Source organism: Marmota monax, unplaced genomic scaffold, assembly GCF_021218885.2.
Source record: "Marmota monax isolate L192 unplaced genomic scaffold, Marmota_monax_Labrador192_F-V1.1 WCK01_AAM20220418_F8-fsc00280, whole genome shotgun sequence".
NCBI lineage: Eukaryota > Metazoa > Chordata > Mammalia > Rodentia > Sciuridae > Marmota > Marmota monax.
The window spans coordinates 1,459,713-1,486,185 of record NW_026692080.1 but is presented as its reverse complement, the minus strand read 5'-3'; the positions used below and the strand labels follow the sequence as shown (position 1 = coordinate 1,486,185).

General features: G+C 35.8%; 1 protein-coding gene across 1 annotated transcript; it reads left to right on the top strand.

Moving 5' to 3' along the window:
* The first annotated feature begins 15,972 nt into the window (after positions 1–15,972).
* Positions 15,973–16,911, top strand: LOC124103390 (olfactory receptor 2B6-like). Its single transcript, XM_046459975.1, has one exon. The coding sequence runs from the start codon at positions 15,973–15,975 to the stop codon at positions 16,909–16,911; it is 939 nt and encodes a 312-aa protein (XP_046315931.1).
* The last annotated feature ends 9,562 nt before the right edge of the window (positions 16,912–26,473 follow it).

Here is a 26,473-nt window from a genome sequence, read left to right as displayed (position 1 = left end):
AGAATCTCCACAAATATTTTTTTTCATTCCTTCTAGGCATATGATAAGTCTATAATTTTCTCTGCCATTCAACAAATGTGTGACTTTATATAACTTTGGTCAATAAGTATGAGGTACATTAATTGTCAAAATCCTACGAATTTTCAGTGTCAATGGGTGTTTTGCAATATTTACTTCCCTTTATCACAAAAATCTAGGAAATATTTGACACGGTCCACTCCATCTACTTGTATCTCTAATGGGGAGTAACATGGAATAGATTTTCAAATGACATTAAATGTAAATGAGACATAAACAAAAAAAATGAGTCTTGTTGCTTTAAGACACTGTGATTGTTTTACAAAATTTTTAATTGGTAATTTCTCTTAGAAATTAATTTTAAATAACATTATTTAAAAATTAATATTTAAATTTAAAATAATAATTTTCACCATTAAGTGAGATAAAAGTCAAAAAATTTATACTTAGAGAGTGACCCAAATTTTGTGGGCACCTACATATGTGTATGAAAGTATTGGAAATAAATTAATCAATTTGTGGTGAGGTAAATAGTAGGACCCAAGCAAATTTTTATTCTGTTTCATATTTTTCTTGAAAATTTTCCATTGATATTTATTTGATTCCTACTAGACACCACCTTAAAATTATGAACTAACATTGAATTTATTTTGAAATGAAGCATTATTGAGAGTGAAATAACTACAGGGCTAATGTAATTAAACATTTGGCAACCAATTTTAGAAACATCTATTCCAACCCTCAAGTTTACCACAACAATTTCCCAAGGCTTACTTTCAAAAAAAATTTTTGTAAATATCTGTAAATTTGTGAGGCATATATAAGTAATTTAAATAACAAATATAAAGGGATTTGAGTCTAACATGTGAATAATCATCAATATTTTAAACTATTTTATATTGTCCATATCTACATTATTTTCATATACCACATTATTCTGAGACACCTAAAATGTGTCTGCACTCCTAAGTGTGCAAAAAGAAATAAGAAACTTACAGTTTTATCTGTAAGATGAAGAATGAAAGAAAAAAAAAACTATCAAAAAAGATTATAACTACAATTATTAAGACATAATAGTATACAAACATGAAATTATAACATCAAAAATTCAGAATGTGGGAGAAATGGAGTCAAATAATTGAATTTTATTCTCTGTGATAAGTCACCATCTATTTATAATAGAGGGCTGGATTGAAGATGTGGCTAAACATAAGTGTCCTGCACTCACCTGTCACAGAGAAGAAACAGGGAAACAAATAAAAATTACATTTCCAGGAGAGAGATTGAGGGAAGAATATGAAAATCAGCAAGGAAGTAAAGGAATCCTAAACACCATAAGATAGTATGAAAGGTATCAGAGAGAAAGATGAAAAACACTTATTTTGACCTTGGATATTCAGGAAGTGGTGTGGGGTTGGGCAGGGGCAGGGGGAGACTCCATATTGCTAGTTGAAAGGTAAGTTGGAAGGTACCAATAACCCCCATTATTGCAGCAAACCTGTAATTCTAATTGCAGGAGAATTCCATAGTACTCAGCTAAATCCAGCTTGGGGAACTTTCTGTGGTCTAACAACTTCTTTCACCTAAAGATGAAGTGCTCCTTGGGCCCCAACAGGCGCCACAAGCCTCACAACCCAATGTGCTACAACAGTCAATCTTAGACTCTATCCTGCATTAAAGTCTTGTAGCAAGCCTCTGATGCTGTAAGGAGACTAAGGCCTATGTATATGTCATAGCATGAGACAGGCCATTATGCATTCTGAAGATATGGGACCAAGGCTATTGAGTTTAAAAATAACAGTACTGTCCACAATTGCCCCGTGGGAGTGGGAATGGTCCCAATCATGTTCTGCAGCTCCAGAACTGAAACTGCCACCACCAGCAGCAATTACTCCACCAGACCTTGGGGAAGCATCATTCATGTTCTAGAGCTCCAGGATCACTGGCCCCAGAAGGACCCACACTTACCATATGGGCCTAGGGATGGTGCCCTTCAAATCCCATGGTTTTGAGTCTATAGATAATGGTGCCAAAATCCCTGGTGTCACCTGTGCTCAACATCTCCTTTGAATTCAAAGTCCTGGGAAAACAATTTCTGGTGCCAGAGATACCAGTATCACCCATGCTAATATTGCAGTACCTGGAAAAGATCCCTGTGGCTACAAGCCTGCAGCTTCCAGTACCTCAAGTCCAGGGATAATCTGTGTCATCCCAAGGTCTTTAGGAAAGTCTCCTTCATGTTGCATGACTCCAGCACTAATGCTGCCAGTGTTGCACACCCCCAGTGACTGGATGGTTCTCTCTGCATCCTACATCCCTGGAACTACAGTCGCCACTATCACAAGATCCAACCTCATCAAAATTAGACTCTGTGAAACCTGATGATCCACACTATAGGAAACCCAAATCCATTGCAAATTTGCACCAATATCTTCAAGAACTTCTGTAGCCTAGACTGTTGAGGGGCTCAAAGACAATTCTGAAATTGATTATAGCTGAAGTTCATATTTCTGAGCTTACATAGAGCACAACCAAAGCACCAATTCAACTGACAACCTATATCACACATAAACGAAAAAACATTTTTCCTATGAAAGCTCCTAGATAAAATGGGAAGAAGCACCTGTTACACAAGATACACAGACATCAAAGTAGGGGCCCAAGAAACATGAGAAAGCAAGGAACTATGCCACTTCCAGTGGAACACAATTCTTCAGAAATACACACCAATTTAAAGGAAATCTATGGAATTACAGAAAAGAATTTAAAGCAATGATCTTAAGGAAACACAAGATGCAGGAGAATACAGACAATATAATAAAATGAGAAGAAACATTACATGATACAAATGTCATGAATAATTAACAAAGTGAGAGAAATCATTTAAAAGCATCAATCAGAAAACTTGGAAATGAAAATTTCTATCAGTGAAATAAAAAATGTAATGGAGAGTTTCTTCAACAAACTAGACCCAGCAGAAGAAAGAATTTATTAACTTGAGGACAGGTATTTTAGAAAGTCAACTAAAACAAAGGAAGAAAAAGTAATACTTTTTTAAAAAATAAAGAAAAAAGAAAAGGTATGAAGAAAGCTAACAAGATATATAGAACACTATTAGTGAAAAAATATTCATATTATAGGAGTTGTAGAATAAGAAAAAAAGGAAAAAATTCATCAAAACCTCATTTAATTGAATTAATAGCAAAAAAAAAAAATTCCACATTTTAAAAGGGATATGTACATCAGGAATCAGAAAGCTCAAAGGATATCAACTAGACTCAACCCTAGAAGACATTTTTAAAGGTACATTATAGTCAAACTTTCAAAACTACAAGCCAAAGAGAGAATAAAAAAACAGGAAGAAAATAGTGTCAAGTCACATACAAAGAAATCCTGGTTAGAATAAAGACAGATTTCTTGACAGAAATCTTGTAGGCCATAAGAGAACATGATGATATCTTCAAAATCCTGAAGGACAAAACAAACAAACAAACAAAAAAAAACCTGAAAACTAAGGATACTATGTCCCACAATGCTATTCTTCAGAAATGAAGTGAAATAAAACACTTCCCAGGTAAGGAAAAACTGAGGGAATTTTTCAGAGGTGGAAAGGAAGAAAGAACATGTAAAAATTCAGAAAACAACAAAATGACAGAGTAAGTTCACTTGAATATGAATGGATTAAAATCTCTAGTCAAAAGAAAATGTTGGTCAATGAATTAGAAAAGCAAATTCCAATTATAGGTCGCCTAAAAGAAACTCACTTCACTTCACTAAATAAGATACACACGACAGACTAAAAAGGAAGGTTTGAAGAATGATATACTGCACAAATCAAAAGCAAGCAATAACAGCTTCAATCATATCAAATAGAAGAAAAATTAAATCAAAAATTACAAAAAATATGAAGAAAGTCATTATATATTAAAAGAATCAATTCAGCAAGAAGAGATAACTATCATAAGTATAACAAATATTATTACATCTAAAGAGAGAGACAGATTTCAATACCATAATAATTGGTGAAATAAATACACCACTTTCCTCAATGACCAAGCCATTCATACAGAGAATTAGTAAAGATACATCAGAATTAAACCATATTTTAAATGACTTTGACCTGAAAAACAGTTACAGAACATCTCATCCAATACAGCAGTATACAATATAGCAAATGGAAAAAAAACGCCAGGTTAAATCATACGCTAGTCTTAAAAAGTATTTTAAAAACTGAAATCCTTTCATATATTTTCCAAAGGCTAAATGGAATAAAACTAGAAATAAACAAGTACAATGGGAAAAATTCAAGTAAATCAAAATTCAACAACTTACTCCTAAATAACCAATGGGGCATTGAAGCAAGTAAAAATGAAAAAAAAAAAAATTCTTGAAATGAAAACATAAAAATCTGTGTGCTATAACAAAAGTAGAACTAAGAGGGAAGCTTATAATAATAAATGAAAACAATAGAAAATAGAAAGATTTCAAATAAACAACCTAATGATACACCTCAAGTACTTATAAAAGAACAAACCAAATGTAAAATTATTCAAACGAAAATAAATATCAGAGCAGAAATAAAATCAAAATTTAAAAGACTATACAAAAGATAAATGAAGCAAACATTCTTTAAAAAAAAGATAAACAAAATTGACAACTCTTTAGCTAGATAAACAAAAACAAAAAAGAAAGAAAAAGAAAAGCCCAAATAAATAAAATCAGAGGTAAAAAAGGAGATATTACAACTGATCCCAGGAAATAAATTGATCATAAAAAACTATTAACAATTGGATGCTAACAAATTGGAAAACCTGGAAGAAATGAACAAATTCCTAAACATATGCTCCCTAAAATGATTGAATCAAGAAGAAATTGAAAATATGAACAGACCAATAATGAGTAATAAGATCAAAACAGTGATTTAAAATCTCCCATCAAAGAAAAGTCCAAGATGTGATGGCTTTTTGACTGAATTCTACAAAACATTTAAAGAAGATTTAATTGTAATTCTCAAAATATTCCAAAAAAAATGGAAAAGATAGGAACTGTACCAAACTCTTTGTATTATTCTATACTTAAATCAAATAAGGACACACACACTTAAAAGAATACTTTAGATCCATACCTTTAATTGATACATATGCAAAATAAAATACTCAATTACATACCAGCAAATGGAACCCAACAGCATATAAAAGAGATTATTGACCATAATTAATTGGAATTTAACTGACAGATGCCAGAATGGTTAAACACCTTTCACAGACCACAACTAAAGCGCCTATTTGAAAATCAATTCAATAAATGTAATACCCCAAATCAACAAAGGAAAGGTCAAAAATCATGTGAATATCTCAGTAGATACATAAAAAGCATTTGCTAAAAGTTCAACATCCCTTCAGGATAAAAATTGTACCAAAGTAGGTATAGAAGGAATATATTTCAACATAATAGAGGGTATATACAGCAAACTCACTAGTCAACTTAACATTGAATAGGGATAAACGGAAAACTGTTCCTCTAAAACCTGTAGTAAGACAAATATTCCCACTTCTGCCACTCTTACTCAGTTTAATACTGGAAGTCTTAGCCAGAGTAGTTAGGCAAGAAAGAAAATAGAAATAGAAAGATATAAAGTCAAATTATTCCTCATTGTAGAAGATATATTTCTATATTTAAAAAAAATAAACTATTCCACTAGAACACCACTGGAACTGATAAATGAATTCAGTAAAGTTACAGTACACAAAATCAATACACCAAAATAAGTAGCACTTTTGTACAGCAATCATGAGAATGCTCAGAGAGAAATAAAGAATGAGATCCCATTTATAACAGCTGCAAAAATATAATACAATGTCTAGGAATAAATTTTATCAAGGAGAGGAAATGATGACAGAGTGAAACTGAAGAGCAACACTCAATTCCTCCATGGCCAGAAACAAAGCAGAGAAAGAACAGCTGACCAGAAAGCTGAGTGACAGAGCAAACACCATAAAACTCAATATAGGACAGTCTGAGACTTATGGGGAATTGAAATATTTTACTGAAGCAGAAAATAAAGACAGAAATCCTTGACTCCTATCTCTGACCGGGGTGTGTTGAGAGGGAAAAGGTAACATAGAAGGAGAATGGGGGGCGGGGGAAGCCCAAATCTTACTTCCTTAACAAGATTTGCTTAAAAAAAAAGGCAGACCAAGTTAAAACAGGACAGGAGCTGGATATAAGGTGAAGAAGATCACACAGTTTAACCCAAATTGTAGGCTGAAAACTGTATCAAACAGCACATCCATTCAGTAGAATCCACAACTAGCTAGTCTCCTATGAAGAAATTAAAGCAATAAATCTTCTCCCCACCTGTAGTAATAAATAAAACCAGAGGAAACTGCTTGAAACAGGTTATTTCAGTAATCTTATTGGAAGAAACTTCTAGAGGGATAGCTGCTAGCTGAAGGTTAGTAAAACCCCCTCCCCCTCCCCTAGGACAAGAGGAATGGGATGGAATTGACCCAAGAATAAATCATCCCTGGGTAGTGTTAACCCCAGTCCAGAGCACCCCAAAGCCTCTGCAGGACCTCAGGCAAAGATGGGCCAATTGACACTCCACTTCCATCACAGTGATGGGTAAAATCCTGGTGATCTGCAGCAACCAGTGTGGAGGTTTCTATTCCACAGACTGCCCAAAGAGAGTGGACACCACAGGCCCCATAGTGTCAGACAACCACCAAGCACTTTGTTTGCCACAAAGAAGCCCAAATGGACTGAAGGTGATGCTCACAGTTGCCCAGCCTTAGGAGCTCAGACAAAGGAAGGCCAACTGAAATTCTACCCCAGTCACAGGAACAGTACCCCACTGATCTGCAGCAGCCAGGATGGAGGCTTTGCAACCACAGACTTCTCACAGAGAGCCCACATCTATAGGACTTAGAGTTGAAGACAGCCACCAAGCTCTATGCCAGTATAAAGAAGCGCCTGCAGAAGGGAGCAGGTGCTAAGCATCCAGCAGGAGACAATGACAGCCCTGAGCTGTGCACCCTACATTCTCACACCCAACAGAAATAGTCAGCAGACACAGCACCGTCCAAGCATGCCAACTCAGACCTCTCAGGGCTAATAAACACTGGCTGGTGAGGAAAACTATAGCAACCAGAGAAGTAGCTTTTGTGTCCCAGTACTTCTAGGAGCTTCCATATCTATGAGTTCTAAAGCATCCAGTTAACTTAATTCTTAATTAAATTCATGAACTCATAGAAGGCATGTTCTAAAGATAACTGTGAGTAGCCAGCAGAGAACCTCATGCATACAAAATGGCAATACACCTCATAAAGGGACTTACAGGGGAGCATCACATGGACACCATCCACAATCCAGATACAAGCCCACTGACCTGCAACTTCTGCACTTCAGAAGGGGTGATAGCCCTATATCCCTCAGCAGGTCAACCAGCAGCACATCAGCCAGACCTCTACCTTAGACGACCAAACCCCACACACTCCAAAATATACACAGGGGATTCCAAATTGTATTTGACAGTGCTGGACACAAGGAGGTTTTCTTCAGGAGGACATCTAAGAAAAAAAAAGTTAGCAGGGAATAACCTGGCTACTAAGTCACAATTAGGGACTGTCTCCTCTGACCCAAGAGAAAGATAGTAGGTGCATGACAGTAAAGACGGGAATGGAGGGTTCTACTATGGTTCTATCAGAGGTGGGAGCTTATGGAATCACTACCTCCATACCCAATGAAACCTATGTAAGGGTCCGGCGAAGCGTCGGAGGAAGAGACCACCAAGAGACTGACTCATGCAATTGCAGAAGGGGATTTATTGGGGATCCATTCCAGCGCGCTGGGGCTCCGTGCTCACTCAAGAAGGGAGAGCAGCCCAGAGCCCCGAGCAGGGGCTGAGCACTGCTTAAGTACACTTTTTGGGGAGGGCGGAGGCTTTGCATACATCAGGACAAATCATCATGAGGCACGGGAAAATCAAACAACAATTCTTAAACTTGATTAGTACATTCATTGGCGGGAACAGGTTGGGCGGGGGTGATTGGTCACTCCTAAGTGGGGTACACATTCAAACTGATTGGTTCAGGCCCTGTATGCCTATGTGACAAGCTGCACAGGGCCCTAGGCTATTAATCAACTAAATGGCCAGTAGGGCATTGTCTTAACTGCCTCAGAAATTTCAGGTTCTGGGTGTAGCAGAGGAACTTAACAATACCTAGTCCTTCACTTTTTAACTCAGGCCTTGCAGCTTAGGAACTTTACAATGCCTGGTCTTTTACATTTTAACTCAGGCTTTGCAGTTTAGAAGCAGCTTAGAAACTTTACCCTTTCACCTAGAAATAAAGCTGAGAAGTAGTGGACATTTTCTAAAGTTCCTAAATCTTGATGAAACATAAATAAGGAAGAATCATTTAAAAATCTCCCTACCTTGCCATGAATTATCACATGCAGCGATCCTGCAGATAATACTCTTCATATTGAATCCATAGATGTTCTCCTATTATTTGACATTGGAGCACTCAACATATTTGATTTATTTCTTCTGATGTTTTAAAGCATTTACTGGGATCATTCTATTTTTGTTTTCCTAGCTCTGGTTTACATTTGCTACTCATAGCTTCTCTTTTCCTTCTTGCATTACCTACTTCTACCTCAAATACCTTCAATTTTTTCCCTGATCTTTCTATTGTAGTTTGCATTACTTATTCATTCTATCTTTACTCATTCTTTTTATTTTCTTTGTCCATTTTTCTCTTCTCCTTTTCAATTTCTATTTGGTATAATAGTAATTTTATTATCTTTAATAACTGATTTCTCAACCTATTCAAGATGATTACTACTATAATTTTATACCCAGAGTACACAATATAAAGACTTGGCATATATGTTACATGTGTATGTATACACATACATATATATGAATGATTTTACACACACACACACACACACACACACACGTGTACACACACAAGAATGAAATTATAACATTTGCTGGTAAATGGATAAAACTGGAGAACATAATGCTAGGTGAAATAAGCCAGATTCAGAAAGTCAAGGGTCAAAGTTTTCTCTCTCCTATGTGGAATCTAGAGCAAAATAAGAAAAAAAAAAGGAGGGAGAGGGTCATTTCCATAAAAATAGAAGAGAGATCAGTGGAGTAGAGGAATGGAATTGTGGGGGAGGGTGGAGGAATGGGAAAAGAAAGAAACTGCAGAATGAAAATGACCCAGTTAAGATGTAAATACAATATATAAATATGTAAATATTACTACTGTGAAGGACCAATTTAAGAAACAATAAATAAATAGAAAGAAGGCCAGTAGAGGAAGAGGAACAAAAAGTAGGAAGTAATAGGAACTGAAATAAAGCAAATTATATTCCATGCATGCATGATTATGTCAACATGAAGCCACTATTATGGATAAACATAATGCACTAATAAAATTTTTAAAATTCCAAACATTGAACCTAATGACAAATTAAGACACTTAACAAGAATTTAATGACTTGAGTCAAGGAAACAAAACACTTTTATAAAAAAAAAATTACAAAACTCTGGGGAAAGAAATTATAGAGGACACAAAAAATACAATGAATATATTTATTTAAAAAATTTAATATTAAACTGTTCATATTGCCCAGAGTGTTCTCTAGATTCTATGCTATCAAAGTACTAATGATATTCTTCAGAGATTTAGTAAAAAGAAAAAGAAAGTCTTAAAATTCATATGGATGCACAAAGAACCCCAAATTGCCAATTATTCACCAAAAAGGACAAAACAGGAGATGCCATATTACATGATTCAAAATATGCCACACAGCTAAAGTAATCAAAACAAAAACAGACACACAGACCAATGGAACAGAATAGAGTGTCCAGAAATAACTGCTTGCATTTACAGCCAAATAACTCTCATCAAAGGGGAAAAAAGAAAAGAAAAGGATAGCCTGTTCAATTAGTGGTATATACTGAAAACTGATGTACACAAGACTGAAATTTGACTACTGTCTCTCATCATATGCAAAAACAAACTCAGAAAGAATCAAAACATGAATGTAAGATGGGAAACTATGAAATTACTAGAAATAAAATGGCAGAAATTTTTCAAGACATTGGCATAAGCAATAATTTTTTTAAATAAGATCTCAAAAATACAGGTAACAAAAGAACAAAATGGAATTATATCTTCTGCACAGCAAAGAATCAACAGATTGAAGAAGCAATATAAGAAATGGGAAAAAATTGCAAACTATCTGACAAGGGATTATTTTGTAGAATGCATAAGGAACTCAACAGCGAAACAATCAGATTAAACAGTAAAATATTATGTGAGATATTTTAAGAATAAATGAAGTATGGTATCAGAAAACCCACATTTAAATTCCCTCAAATCATTTATCTAACCGATCTGATTTTTCCTACTTATTTAATTCACTGTACAGTTAGTCTTCCATGTTCATGGGTTCTCTGTCCATACATTCAACAATCATACATGTATATCTGATGTATATCCATACATCAGTAGATAATGTATTCCATAAATATGTCCACAATGATTTATGTCTGTACTAACCATGTGCAGATTTTTTCTTGTATTTATTGCCATTTTCTTATAACAACTATTTACATTGTATTAGGCATTAAAATTAAATCAAAAAATGAATATATACAGGTTATATGCAAATACTATGTTATTTATAATAAGAGACTTGAAAATCTACAGATTTTTATACCTGTTTCGGATCCTGGAACCAATTTCCCTGAAAATACAGAGCTTGATTGTATCTTATTTAAAATTAGTGTTCAAAAATCATACTTGACTGAAATTTTAAAAAGTAATTCTATAGTTTGTATGGAACTACAGAAGATCCCATGCATCCAAAGCAATTTTAAGCAAAAAAAGGAATGTGAAGGCAAAACATAGCCTGAGTTCCAAATATCCTACAAAACTAGAGAACCAAAAGAATTTGGTGCTTACACAAAAATAAGCACATAGACCAATGGAAAAGAATAGAAAAATTAGAAATTCCAAAGGATTTTTCCAAGGATATACATTTGTGCAAGGATATCCTCTTCAATAAATGGTGCTGAGGAAAGTGGAGGTCTGCATGTAGAATGAGACTAGACTGCTTTCGCTCATCCTATATAAAAAATAAACTCAAAGTTAATCAAAGACCTTAATGCAAAGCCTCAAACTCTAGAAAAACTAGAAACACCATGACATTGGTCTGGGCAAGAATTTTTAGACAAGAATATAAAGGTGAAGGCAACAAATGAAAAAAAAAAGAAAGAAAAGTTTTTTTGTTTTTTTTTTTTTCTAAAAGCTTTTAGTTGTTAACAATAGTAAAGGATATAATTAGCAAATTAAACAGACAAACCTCAGAATAGGAAAAAACATTCGCACACTATTTATTCAAAAAGGCACTAGCATCCACAATGTATAAGCAACATAGTGGTTACAAAGTCATAGCCATGTATAAAGAAGAGTTGGTGTTTTATTACATAGAAGTTTGCTATAGTAAATAATATTTTATTATGTAATTCAATTAGAAGTTTGTACTCAACATAAACAAATGACAAATATTTGAAATGATGGATAAGTTAGTATTCTCAGATCATCAACATGAATTGTATAAATATACCAAAACATCACACTGTATTCCATAAACATGCAGTTATTATTCATCAATAGAAAAACAAATACATATCTACAAATAGTTTTAAATAAATAAAAATGAAATAAATGTTTAACATCTTCTGAAATTGAATATGGTTATTTTAAAACACATCTAACAACAGAAGAGACTCACTTCCAACTTAATTCAATAGGTAACTAATTGTGCAAAAGATGCATTTCCATAAAGAACTCTTTCCCATGGAACATGCTCTGCTAACTCAACTGGGATAAGGACAAATAAATGGTCTGCTTGAAACCCATTCCCAAGAGGTTTCAGTAAGAGTGTACAAATAGCGTTCACACAAAGCATCCTTTGTTCTCTCTACTATCACCTATCTAATCTGTCTTTCCTTTTTGGCACCATTTATCAACTGAAAAACTAAGGGTTTTAAAGTTGATTCTTAAATATTGTACTCATTTTTGTACTACATTTTATTCTTCTCTCGAGTATGAAAATGTTTAAGGTACTCCTGCAAAAATCCTTTTAACTGAGTCATATTTATCAAAATAAGGTAAGTAAAAATACCCTTTATGGGTTAGGTGAATATTCTCAGGGATGGTTGAAATGTGTGTAGAGCATAGTGCCTGATATGAGTATGAAAGTCAGAGAATATTTCATTTGGTTTCAAGGAGACTTCTTTAAAATTTAGAAATGCCTACTCCAGTGTCTATGAAACAATTACATTACTCGTTGTATATATTCTCTTTTTTTGAAACTCTTACATAAAATAACATTAAACATATTTAAATTTCAATAAATATTACTTCTGACATGCTTAATACCTGAGTGGAGTTTGAAGATTTCGTTCAATCATGTGAATATGTTGTATAAATAAGTTTTTAGAATAAGAATTCATACCCCATTTGAATCAAATGTATGATATGTCAAGATCATTGTAATGTTTTGAGCAACTAATAAAAAAATAAGTTTTTAGTATACAAATTTTTCATAGATTGACTTGTCCTCATATTTCATCCAAATGTTTTGATGTCAAATAAAATAACTCTTATTTCTTCTTGTGGTCTTCTACTATATAAAGCTAAGGAATGTGGTAAATATATTGTGTGTGATGAAAAGGAAGTGTGAGTAGGATATACTACAATGAAATGTGAATGGAGATACTAAGGAGATATCAATGGAATAGAGTTTGACACTTTGTTGCAGTGACTTTGAGATTTGTAGATAAATAGACCCTTGTGAGGTGAAATAGTGATTAAAAATTACTGTGAGTAGTAGATTCAAAAGCCACAGAATCCAAGAATTAAAAGTAATAAAATATGAGAATAACAAGGAGAAAATAAGAGTCCTAAGAATAGAATTATAGAGCTTAATATTGTGTGGATTACCATTGCTTCCAAATAAAATCACAATTGCTGTGGTGTCCCTAGGCAAATCTAGTTTTGGACTGAACTCCTCTAGTAGGCTCCAACAGAGCAGAGCAAACTGAATTAGTCTCTCATACTGAATGCCACATAATCAAACTGAAGATTTAAAGGAAGCAGATAGATCCCAAACAGACCAGATTTTCTATAAAACGGGAGATTTCTGTCTACCTGACTCAGCACAATAAGGAAACTTTCTGTTTTACTCTTTCAAAATAAAACCTTTAGTAACCTGATGTTAACTAATTAGTTATTTTTCAGTAGTCCTGTTTCCTTACAAAAGTCATGATACTGCTACTGCCCAGTGCTATTACCATGAATACCAAATAAAATTTATCAATGACCAAATGTACTACCATTTTGTCTTTTGAAAGGAGTGATGACCATCCACAAAGCTACAATTATGTGAATAATAAGAATAAAAGTTTTTAAAAATATAAATTTAATAAAATCACTCAAAGAATACTGGAGTAAATGCTTTCATTAAAGATAAAAATAATTATGAAGAATTCATAAAATTTTAAATCTAAATTTACTTTTCAAACTATTGAAGGATGGTTCCTGGAAAAATAATTTAAAGGGTGAATATGACAGTATTAAATGAATAGACAAAGGATGACTGATGCTTCAATTACATAACAATGTGGGTAGTTTGCAATTTTATAAATATTTATTTTTAGAATGCAATTATTGATTCATATCTATCTACAACAGAATTTTTATCATTAAAAAATAGGCTATACTATATTTCTGAATGTGTGATAATAAAAATAACATTTTAAATAATGTTAGCTAAATGAAGTATCTGAGCCACATTTGTTTATAAATGTTGACAGTGTACAGATACTTTCTACAGAATCTTTAAACTAATTGTCTCCGTATTTTACCACCTCATTTAAACTATCTATCATTTTTTGAATTTACAACTGTATCTGTTATAGCAGATTAGAATGAAAGATTAACAACATATGAAAATATATGTAACTAAAATTTCCCTATCATAAGGTTTTGATATGATAAAATAGATAATGAAGATGGTTACTAATTGATACTAATTGATTTAACAGGGATGAAAGGCTTATTGGCAAACAGGGATCCTTAAGGATTAGTTAGAATCATCATCATTTTATTATTATTATTATTGTATGCTTCTGATCTAGAATAATATACAAAGAGCAAGATTCACATCTCACCTTAGCTCTGAATAGCTTTGTGTGACATGTCACAGGAGGATGTTGAGGCCTCAATGATAAACAAAATATCAAAATTGTACCTTTGGACCATAAAAATGTAGTTTTTTTTCTTTAACCACTAGTTTCACTTATAAAGTAACTTGGAATTTTGTGACTAAAATGCTACCGTAACCTTCCACCTGAATGTTGCCCAACTTAGACATTGTGGATTTTATGTAACCCAAAGGCATCACTAGATAATGGAAAATATATAAACAAAAAATGTCAATTCATTGTTTGTCTTCTCAAAATGCCATTTTTCTCAGCTACTTGACTTTGTCACATTGAATGTGGATATTTTTGAAAAACACAAGAATATGTATATCCTGACAATGTGAAACAACATGTGAATTTGAATAGGTCTCTGGGCCTGCATTTGTAAATTGACTTATCTTCTGAGAGTAGTTACCTAGAGTTCAAAAATGTATTTGTAACTGTATAATGAGTCTTAGATAACTGGCCAAAACATACATAAAAACAGGTAATAATCCCATTCAATAAAGGAAAATCCATACAATAGGACTAAAGTAACTAATATCTAACATGAAAAACAAAATGCCCAAAGTTTTAACCAAGCAATTACAAAAGAAAAAAAAATACAGAAAAAAACAAATCCTGAAGCATGGAGAAATGTATGTGACTATAGCTCTACTCTCTTCATTTATAATGGAGAAAAATAATGTTAAAAGTATTAATATTTCTTGCTGAATTCAAAATAGCTCAGATAGATTCTTTAACATCAAATATTTCTTATTCCCCATAGAGATAATATAATTATTTCACCAACTAATTGGTGCCAGAGAAGGTTATCTTGATCATTATTCTTATGGCTACACATTAGTTCTTTAATTTTCTTCTACTATCACTACCTCAATATTTTAATATTCTTAATATTTTTGTGTTTCCCTAAAGCAGTGCTTCTAAAAATGAGCCACATGATCCTCAGCCCATATCTCAGTTACTCTAGCAGATGCCCAGATACAGGAACAGCCTACTCATAGTAGGCTTCCTTGTGGCATATTTGTGCATACATATACCATAATTTGGCCAATTTCAATCCCTATGACCTCCTCTTATCTTCCTCTTCTCCATCCCCATAACTTTTCTATACCCTAATATTCTCCCTTCTACTTTCATTAAATCTCCTTTTTTCCCTTTTGCTTTCCCAATACCTTTTGTATATGAGAGAAAATATACTTGTTTTTCTGCATCTGGTTTACTTTGCTGAACACATTCCTGTCCAGTTTCATCCTTTTTCCTGCAAGTAACAACTTAATTTTTTATTGTTGGCTTTGTGCTCTATTAATTCTTCTGCAAGTCAGAGTTCAACAAACAATATTTTTATGTTTTCAAATCACAGTCAGTTCTATTTTTCATATAATCCTATTCATAATTTAAGGAGATAGCCATATTATACTTAGAAGGAAATTCAGATTCAGAATGGTGATCTCACCTATTGAAGGTGACTGATTTTAACTTACAGTGCTATGAAGAGAAATTGGGTCACTTGATACAAGATCATTTATATTATTCCCCCCAAAAGTTACTGTATCCCATCTTTCAATAGTGGATAAACAATGCATAATAATATATTATCATTATTTATGAATCTGTTTTTATTATTTCTCTATTATAGGTAAAACAAATTGGAAAGCATGGCACTAATTAACAATAGCCACCCTGATGATTTTATTCTACTAGGCTTTGCTGACCGTCCTTGGCTAGAGTTTTCAATATTTGTTATTCTTCCCATAACATACCCCATGGCCATGATGGGAAACATCGCCATAATTCTGGTGTGCAAGATAGATGCCCATCTGCACAGCCCTATGTATCTCCTCCTTACCAACCTTTCCTTTTTGGACATGTGTTACACCACCAGCATTGTGCCTCAGATGCTATTTAACCTAGGAAACTCTAAGAAGACCATCAGCTATGTGGGGTGTGCACTTCAGCTTTATTTATTCAGCACAATGGGAGCCACTGAATGTCTTCTCTTGGCTGTCATGTCTTTTGATCGCTATGTGGCCATTTGCAGACCTCTGCACTACACCCTCATCATGAATCAGCGCATTTGCATCTTATTAATATCCATTACATGGCTATGTGGACTGACCTATGCTATCTCAGAAGCCACACTTACATTACAATTGTCACTGTGTGGCATCAATAAACTGGATCACTTATTGTGTGAGATTCCAGTTTTGATAAAGATTGCCTGTAGGGAAAAGAAGGCTAATGAACTTGCACTCTCTGTGGCATGCATTTTTATAATAGCTGTTCCTCTATACTTAATTCTTGCCTCCTATGCTAGCATTGCTCATGCCATACTTAAGATTAAATCTTCTGAGGGGAGGAAAAAGGCCTTTGGAACATGTTCCTCTCATATCATTGTGGTTTTCTTATTTTATGGTCCAGCCATTAGCATGTACCTTCAGCCCACCTCTTCCATTTCAAGAGACCATCCCAAGTTCATGGCTCTCTTCTATGGAGTGATGATTCCTACAATCAACCCTTTTATCTACACCCTGAGGAATAAGGATGTCAAGGGGGCACTAGGCAATATGGGAAGGAGCATTTTTTGTTCCAAGTGATACTTTGGAGTCTTTAAGTGAAATTATTTCACAATTACAGTAAGCATATACATCATGTTGTAATAACTCATTCTTTTCTCAAATCTAGTCTCAGGTTATCTGTATTTCTTGAACATGCAATATTTTTCCTTATAATCATGTTAAGAAATTATCATAATTAAATTATGATATTCTATTAATATGCACCTGTAATGGCCTTTTTTGGGGGAGGGGGATATATTAAAATAGGTCTATTCAGATTCCCACATGCTGAAATAGTAACTCTGTTAAGTAGTTTAAAAATTGACAATATATATTATAATTTTTTAATATTTTTCAGTTTTAGTTGGCACAATACCTTTATTTTTATGTGGTGCTGAGGATCAAACCCAGGGCCTTTCATGTGCTAGGTGAGCACTCTACCGCTGAGCCACAACCTCACCCCATATATTATAAATTTATTAGTGCAAGCTAATTCTCAGAACAAAAGCATGGCGACCATTTATCACTGTGCTGCAATAATTCACCTAAGAAACGTTTCATCACAGTGCAAATTTTGCAGGCATGTATGTGCACAGACTGGCTTTAGTATGCATTCTGTGTGAAGTATTCTATCCTTTAAAAGAATAATAAGTCTCATACATTTATCAACTTCAATTTGTATAGTTACTAGAACTTTTGAAAATTACATTATAATTTTTGCTTAATGAAAAATGTGCAGTGTTTTGTATGTTTAATGGATTTATCATTAAATATTATGAAGGGTCAAATAAAGTGATATATTTCCTAAAAATCCTTCAAGATATTATAAGTACATGTCTTCAGAATCAGCAACAGAACAAGGAATTGAGATTAATAATTATTGGCAATCTGGCAACATTTATTCAAATAAGTTGGAATATTCTGGAATGTCCTCTTAGACTGTGAAATAATCAGTATGAGAAGAAATAATTTATTTCTGGAATGAAAAGCAATTTTGTTATGTCAACAAACTATGAGTATATTTTACTAATTAAAATTTTGAATGCAAGTAATGCAAAAAATTTGTAGATAAAAAAATAATGGGGCCAGGCATGGTGGCATACACCTATAATCCCTGCGGCTTGGAAGCCTGAGATAGGGGTATCTCTTTTTTTTAATTGTTTATTGTTGGTTGTTCAAAACATTACATAGTTCTTGATATATCATATTTCACACTTTGATTCAAGTGGGTTATGAACTCCCATTTTTACCCTGTATACAGATTGGAGAATCACATCAGTTATACATCCACTGATTTACATATTGCCATACTAGTGTCTGTTGTATTCTCCTGCCTTTCTTATCCTCTACTATCCCACCTCCACTCCACTCCCCTCCCCTCTTCTCTCTCTACCCCCTCTACTGTCATTCATTTCTCACCCTTCTATTATTTTCCCCTTTCCCCTCACTTCCTCTTGTATGTAATTATGTATAACCCTGAGGGTCTCCTTCCATTTCCATGCAATTTCCTTTCTCTCTCCATTTCCCTCCCACCTCTCATCCCTGTTTAATGTTAATCTTCTTCTCATGCTCTTCGTCCCTACTCTGTTCTTAGTTACTCTCCTTATATCAAAGAAGACATTTGGCATTTGTTTTTTAGGGATTGGCTAGCGTCACTTAGCATAATCTGCTCTAATGCCATCCATTTCCCTGCAAATTCTATGATTTTGTCATTTTTTAATGCAGAGTAATACTCCATTGTGTATAAATGCCACATTTTTTTAATCCATTCGTCTATTGAAGGGCATCTGGGTTGGTTCCACAGTCTTGCTATTGTGAATTGTGCTGCTATGAATATCCATGTAGCAGTGTCCCTGTAGAATGCTCTTTTTAGGTCTTTAGGGAATAGACCGAGAAGGGGAATAGCTGGGTCAAATGGTGGTTCCATTCCCAGCTTTCCCAGGAATCTCCATACTGCTTTCCAAATTGGCTGCACCAATTTGCAGTCCCACCAGCAATGTACAACTGTACACTTTTGATTATCTTCTGTATTTCTGAAGTGTCTGTTGTGATATTGCCTTTTTCATCCCGTATGCTAGTAATTTGAGTTCTCTCTCTTCTTCTCTTCATTAGCATGGCTAAGGGTCTGTCGATTTTATTTATTTTTTCAAAGAACCAACTTTTAGTTTTGTCAATTTTTTCAATTGTTTCTTTTGTTTCGATTTCATTAATTTCAGCTCTGATTTTAATTATTTCTTGCCTTCTACTTCTTTTGCTATTGTTTTGCTCTTCTTTTTCTAGGATTTTGAGATGAAGTATAAGATCATTTATTTGTTGTTTTTTTTTTGTTTTGTTTTTGTTTTTTTTTAAGGAATGAACTCCAAACAATGAATTTTCCTCTTAGAACTGCTTTCAATGTGTCCCATAGATTCCGATATGTTGTGTCTGTGTTTTCATTTATCTCTAAGAATTTTTTAATTTCCTCCTTGATGTCTTCTATAACCCATTGATCATTCAGTAACCTATTGTTCATTCTCCAAGTGATGCATTATTTTTCCTTCCTTCTATTATTGTTGATTTTCAGTTTCATTCCATTATGATCAGATAAGATGCATGGTATTATCTCTACTCCTTTATATTGTCTAAGAGTTGCCCTGTGACATAATATATGATCTATTTTTGAGAAGGATCCATGTGCTGCTGAGAAAAAAATTGTAACTGCTTGATGTTGGGTGGTATATTCTATATATGTCAATTAAGTCTAGGTTATTAATTGTGATATTGAGTTCTATAGTTTCCTTATTCAACTTTTGTTTGGAAGATCTGTCTAGTGGTGAGAGAGGTGTGTTGAAGTCTCCCATGATTATTATATGGTGGTCTATTAGACTCTTGAAGTTGAGAAGAGTTTGTTTGATGAACATAGCTGCACCATTGTTTGGAGCATATATATTTATGATTGTTATGTCTTGCTGGTGTATGGTTCCCTTGAGCAGTATGTAGTGTCCCTCTTTATCCCTTTTGATTAACTTTGGCTTGAAATCTATTTTATTTGATATGAGTATGGACACTCCTGCTTGTTTCCGAAGTCCATATGAGTGATATGATTTTTCCCAACCTTTCACTTTCAGCCTATGTATGTCTTTTCCTATCAAATGTGTCTCTTGTAGGCAGCATATTGTTGGGTCTTGTTTTCTGATCCATTCTACTAGCCTGTGTCTCTTAATTGGTGAGTTTAAGCCATTAACATTTAGGGTTATTATTGAGATATGGGTTGTTCTTCCAGCCATATTTGTTTATTTCTGTTACTAAACATGTTTTGTTTTCCTCTTTGATTATTTCCCCCCCTTTACTGTCCTACCTCCCACTGTTGGTTTTCATTGTTATTTTCCATTTCCTCTTCCTGTAATGTTTTGCCGAGGATGTTTTGAAGAGATGGTTTTCTAGCTGCAAATTCTTTTAACTTTTGTTTATCATGGAAGGTTTTAGTTTCATCTTCCATCCTGAAGCTTAATTTCGCTGGATACACAATTCTGGGTTGGAACCCATTTTCTTTCAGTGTTTGAAATATGTTATTCCAGGATCTTCTAGCTTTCAGAGTCTGTGTTGAAAGAGCAGCTGTTATCCTGATTGGCTTACCCCTAAATGTAATCTGCTTCCATTCTCTTGTAGCTTTTAAAATTCTCTCCTTATTCTGTATGTTGGGCATCTTCATTATAATGTGTCTAGGTGTGGATCTCTTATGATTTTGCACATTTGGCATCCTGTAGGCTTCTAGGATTTGGGATTCTGTCTCATTCTTCAAGTCTGGGAAGTTTTCTCGTATTATTTCATTGATTAGATTGCTCATTCCTTTGGTTTGGAGCTCTATACCTTCCTGTATCCCAATGACTCTTAAGTTTGGTCTCTTTATGTTATCCCATATTTCTTGGATGTTCTGCTCATGGTTTCTTAACAGTCTTGCTGAGCTGTCTATGTTCTTTTCCAGTTGAAATACTTTGTCTTCATTGTCTGATGTTCTATCTTCTAAGTGTTCTACTCTGCTGGTAGTATTCTCAATTGAGTTTTTAAGTGGGTTTATTGCTTCCTTCATTTCTAGGATTTCTGTTTGTTTGTTTTTTATAACCTCTATCTCCCTGTATAGTTGATCTTTTGCTTCCTGGATTTGTTTGTGTAATTCATTGTCGAAGTGATCTCTCATTGTCTGATTTTGCTGTCTAATGTCTTCCTTGAGACTCCAGATCATCTGAAGCATGTATATCCTGAATTCTTTATCTGACATTCCATCTGCTGCAGCTGTTACCTCTTCTAAAGTTGAGTTGACCTGCATTGCTTGTGGTCCTTTCTTTCCTTGTCTTTTCATACTGCTTGCGTTTCTTTCTGCTTGGTGAAACTATTGTGTTTTTGAAAATTTTTCCCCCTATATATTTATATTATTCTTGTATAGTTGAAAAGTCTCCCTTGCAGGGTCGGTCGGCAGTCTGCCTACCTTGCAGGCGCGGGAGGCGGCTCTGCTCTGCCCTTACTCCAATTGGGGTGACGTGTGTACCACGCCGGCAGGCCACCGGGCCTGATCCGCGGGTCGGTTGCAGCTCTGCCAACCTTGCAGGCGCGGGCGGCGGCTCTGCTCTGCCCCTCCTCCAATTGGTGTGACTTGTCTACCACACCCGTGGGCCGCTGGGCCTGTTCCAGGCGTGGGCCTAGGCTCTGCTCTGCTCCTACTCCAACTGGGTGACGTGCCTATGACCCCAGCCGGCCGCTGGGCCTGTTCCACCGGTCGGTCACAGGTCTGCCTACCTTTCGGGCGGAGGTGGTGGCTCTGCTCTGCCCCTACTCCAATTGGGGTGACGTGTGTACCACGCCAGCAGGCCACCGGGCCTGATCCGCCCGTCAGTTGCAGGTCTGCCTACCCTGCAGGCATGGGCGGCAGCTCTGCTCTGCCACCCCTCCAATTGGTGTGACTTGTCTACCACACCTGCGGACCGCTGGGCCTGTTCCGGGCGAGGGCGAAGGCTCTGCTCTGCCCCTACTCCAATTGGGGTGACGTGTGTACCACGCCAGCAGGCCACTGGGCCTGATCTGCCGGTCTGTCGAAGGTCTGCCTACCTTGCAAGCGTGGGCGGCGGCTCTGCCCTGCCCCTCCTACCACACCTGCGGACCCTTGGGCCTGTTCTGCAGGTTTTTCGCAGGTCTGCCTACCTTGCGGGCACGGATGGCAGCTCCACTCCGCCCCCACTCCAATTGGGGTCACGTGACCACCACACCAGCAGGCCGCTGGGCCTGATCCGGGCTTGGGCGAAGGCTCTGCTCTGCCCCTACTCCAGTTGGGGTGACGTGTGTACCACGGTGGCAGGCCGCTGGGCCTGATCCACTGGTTTGTCGCAGGTCTGCCTACCTTGCAGGCGCGGGCGGCGGCTCTGCCCTGCGCCTCCTACCAGGCGCACGGACCACTGGGCCTGTCCTGCCTGTCAGTCGCAGGTCTGCCCACTTTGTGGGTGCGGGTGGCAGCTCCACTCCGCCCCCTCTCCAATTGGGGTCACGCGACCACCACACCGGCAAGTCGCTGGGCCTGTTCCGGGCGCGGGCGGCGGCCCCACTCCTCCCCTCTGGCTCAACGACAAAGCGAGAGAGACTCGGGTGTCTGTGACTCACCCTCCCTACCAGGAGACCTACTGTTTCTGTTGCCGCTGGTATTGATGAAGTTCTCTCCTCCGCTGCTTTCTGATGACATCAGATCTCTGCCATGTTGGTATCCCATGCGAATGGCAGCATTTTGTTCCCTGTTCTATGGCTAAATGAGCTGGGATCAGTTGAAAACAGGGATGGTGACGTCAGCTCTCCAAGATGGTGGCCGCTGGCCTCCTCTGTGGTCTCACCAGTGTGGAGAACCAAATTGGACCGCTTCCTTCCCCCGTCTCAAACCCAGAATTCAGCACTGAGTACGGTGCTTGCACAGCTGGCAGAAGCCCGCAGAAACTGCAACACTGTATCCCTGCGTCGCTATCTCCTCGTTTCCCAGCGCGCGTCACAGACTCTAGCCATGGGGCGATTTGCAGAACAAGCAGCGTGACCCTCCATGCGGACAAGTCTCTCGCCTTTGAGCCCCCGTAGCCGGTCCTCGTGCGATGGAAATCCTTCCTCCAGGTTCCGGAGCACCCCACTTTTGCTGGAAATTCCTAACAAGATAGCCGTCCTGACTTGTCATTCTCCCGCACAGTGACGTGGCACACGGGGGCAATGCACTCCCCTCGCCACCATCTTCCCATCTGTAAAATTGTGCAGGTTTTGCAAGCTGCCTACAGCTCTCCTCAGCAGGCACTCTGTGGTCCAGACATCTCTGTTGCCTTGGAGTCTCTGGGCAGGTCTGCTTCACTCTCACACTCCACCGAGATAGGGGTATCTCAAGTTTAAAACCAGCCTCAGCAAAAGTAAGGCACTAAGCAACCCAGTGAGACCCTGCCTCTAAATAAAAGACAAAATAGTGATGGGGATGTGGCTCAGTGGTCGAGTGCCCTTGAGTTCAATCCCTAGTACCCACTCCTCAAGAAAAGATAGTGGGGCAAGAAATATAAACCAGTGATAGAGCTATTACTCATCATGCTTGAGGTCCTGGATTCCATCATCCAAAAAATAATAATAATAATAACAACAACAGCAATAAAAGTGCTGCTAAGATTTAATTCTGAGATTCAAGCTCTTATTTTTTTTAATTTGCCCCTTCCAAAATGAAAGTATTGAATGTTAACATAAATTTGTATTAATAAAGAAATATAGATCACAAGAGTCTTTCCCTCCTGACATGGATTAAAGCTGTTATAAAACAAGATTGATGCTTGACAGGGTTCAGCCATTTGTGAACTTTTTCCTTCCCTTCTGTGAGGACACAGTAATACTCACCTGCAATGGATGCAATAAACAAGGTGCCATCTTGGAAGTTGAATCTGGGTCCTTAACAGACACTAAAACTACTGGTGTGAGAAATAAGTTGCTATTGTTTATGAACTACACAGTATCAGATACTTTGTCATAGAAGCACAAATGGATTCACAAAACTTAAATGTTTCACTAATTTATAATGTATGAGAGAAAATTAAGGGCATTGCAGTTATTTGTTGCTCAATTTGTGTTTTCAGAATTCAACATGCTCTTTTAGCATGAAGAATTAAACATTGTATGAAAAACAGGGTCTCCTTTGGAATCTTCTGGCATGTTTTCTGGATGGATTATTGGAAGGAAAACTTACATCTTAGCCTGAACAAGAATCAATTGTAACCCAGATACAATCTTTTAAAAATAACAGATAAGCTAGTACTGGTCCGGTTCTCAAGAGCATTGGTCTTTGTGAATTTAATTTGGAAAATTTTAACTTTTAAAATATGGCCAATTTCTGGCTGGTTGCTAGCTAATTGCCAGAAAATGATTCTAAATCTTGTGCACACATATACACTTAAGTAAATACAAATTTTGCAATGTTAAATAATATCTTTGAACACTTTTATTAATTAATGTCACACCTAAGTCAAACATACTGAAAAATACAGTATTTTTAGATCGGTGGGGGCGGGGGGGGATCCAGAAAGATTTTTTTTTGAAAGCACAGATAGAGAAACTGGTTACAATTATTAAGATGCATGTTAAGTTATCCTCTGCCCTGGATAAATGGGTATGCTATCTTCTAGACTTGTTGAGATGTATGAACATATTTCGGACTCTGAAAAAAAAATCAGAACTTCCTAAGAATCACCTACAAAAATATCAGGATAAATGATATTGAGAGTATTGGAGGAGAAAATGAATAAAGATGTTTTAATTGGCCAGAACTCCTGAAAAATAAAAGGAAGACAGTACCTTTTGTCAATTAGAAAGTATAAGGTGTGAAAAACAAAAATAATGTCAACATGTATTTTGGAAATTCACTAGGTAGACATCAAAATATTTTAGAACAATTTTCATCTACATAGCATTATAATTTCAAAGCTAGAAGTATTCTTTTCTAAGAGGTATGAGTCAGTGTAAACCAAGACTCTGATAAATAAATGCCTTTATGACTGATATCAATCCAGTGATGTTTTACTCTGTGATACTAAGAATTCCAATGACTTGGAGGAGTCCCAAGGTCCACTAAAGAATGAAGGTTTGGTGGAGAAGCATTAGATATAGTGCAGCAGGGAAATGTATATCAGATTTTGTTTGAAGAAAGAATAATAGATAAAAATAAATACTTATCTAAGGTTTATACTTTCCCATTATTATAAAATGATGCTTTTTAAATTTTTTTTAGTTATAGTCAGACACAATACCTCTATTTTATTTATTTATTTATTTTTATGTGGTGCTGAGGAGCAAACCCAGTGCTTTGCATGTGCTAGGCAAGCGCTCTACCACTGAGCCACAACCCCAACCTCAAAATTATGCTATATTTTGAGGAAATGCTGAAGTTTTTTTTTTTTTTTAACTTGAACAGAAATAAAATAAAATACAGAAATAAACAGAACAGAAAATAAAACTTCAGTGTACAGGGAGCACTCAATTAGTCACTTAAGAATTTATTCTGCAAAAAAAACTTTAAACTTAACTGTTTTCATTAGGATTCACATTGTACCAAAAAATTCAATCTTTCCTATGTGTGTCACTTTTTAACTGTTGTCCTTGAGGACTGAAAGTCTTGACATATACTAAGATTTAATTGTTTATACAGATAAGAAATTGATAAATAACTATCTGTTTATATTCCACACACTACTTCCCATTACTCTTCTTTTTCAACAACCACATTGTAAACATCCCTTAAAACCTTTTTCGAATCTTATATCAACAACAATGTTAATATTTCCATTTCCTAAAATTTTCGAATTTTCTTTCTTTTGTGTATTTACTTACTTCTTTCTTTTTATAAACTAGAGCTTTATAATTATACATTGTAGTTGGGTTTATCTCAATAAATTCATATATGCATGGAAATCAATTTCAATTCTTGATTCCACACGGTCCCCTCCCCCTTTCCTTTCAATCCTACCTCCCTTCTCTCATTCACTTTTTCTATCATACTAGACTTCATTTCTATTGTCTATTAATTTGTATTTGATCTTTTGTGTTTGAGTTTGACAAAGTTCACTTAGCATAATATTCTCCATTTCCATTCATTTACTGACAAATGCCATGTTTTCATTCTTTATTATGGCCTTGACAGCTTCATTGTCAATGAAGCTCTCAAGGTAAATAAATTGTGGTATATATACAATTTCTTAATCCATTCATCTATTGCTGGGGATTTGGGTTGAATACATATTTTATTTAGTTTATTTTTCAAGCAACAAATTTTTAAATTTGTTCATTTTAGATATGTATAACAATAGAGTGTATTTTGACATTTTATACATATGTGGAGTATGACTTCCATTCTTGTCATAGTACAGAATGTGGAATTACACTAGTCATGCATTCATATATGAACATTGGGAAATTATGTCCAATTCATTCTACTGTCCTTCCTATTTCCTTCTCCCCTCCCTTCCCTTTATTCCCCTTTATCTAATCCAATTAACTTCTATTCTTCCCATCTGCACCTCCCTTGTTTTGGGTTGGCATCCACATGTCAGACAGAACATTAAGCCTTTGGGTTTTG

Excerpts from the sequence above, each read along its gene's own strand:
- LOC124103390 (XM_046459975.1), top strand. The coding sequence starts at position 15,973 with ATGGCACTAATTAACAATAGCCACCCTGATGATTTTATTCTACTAGGC.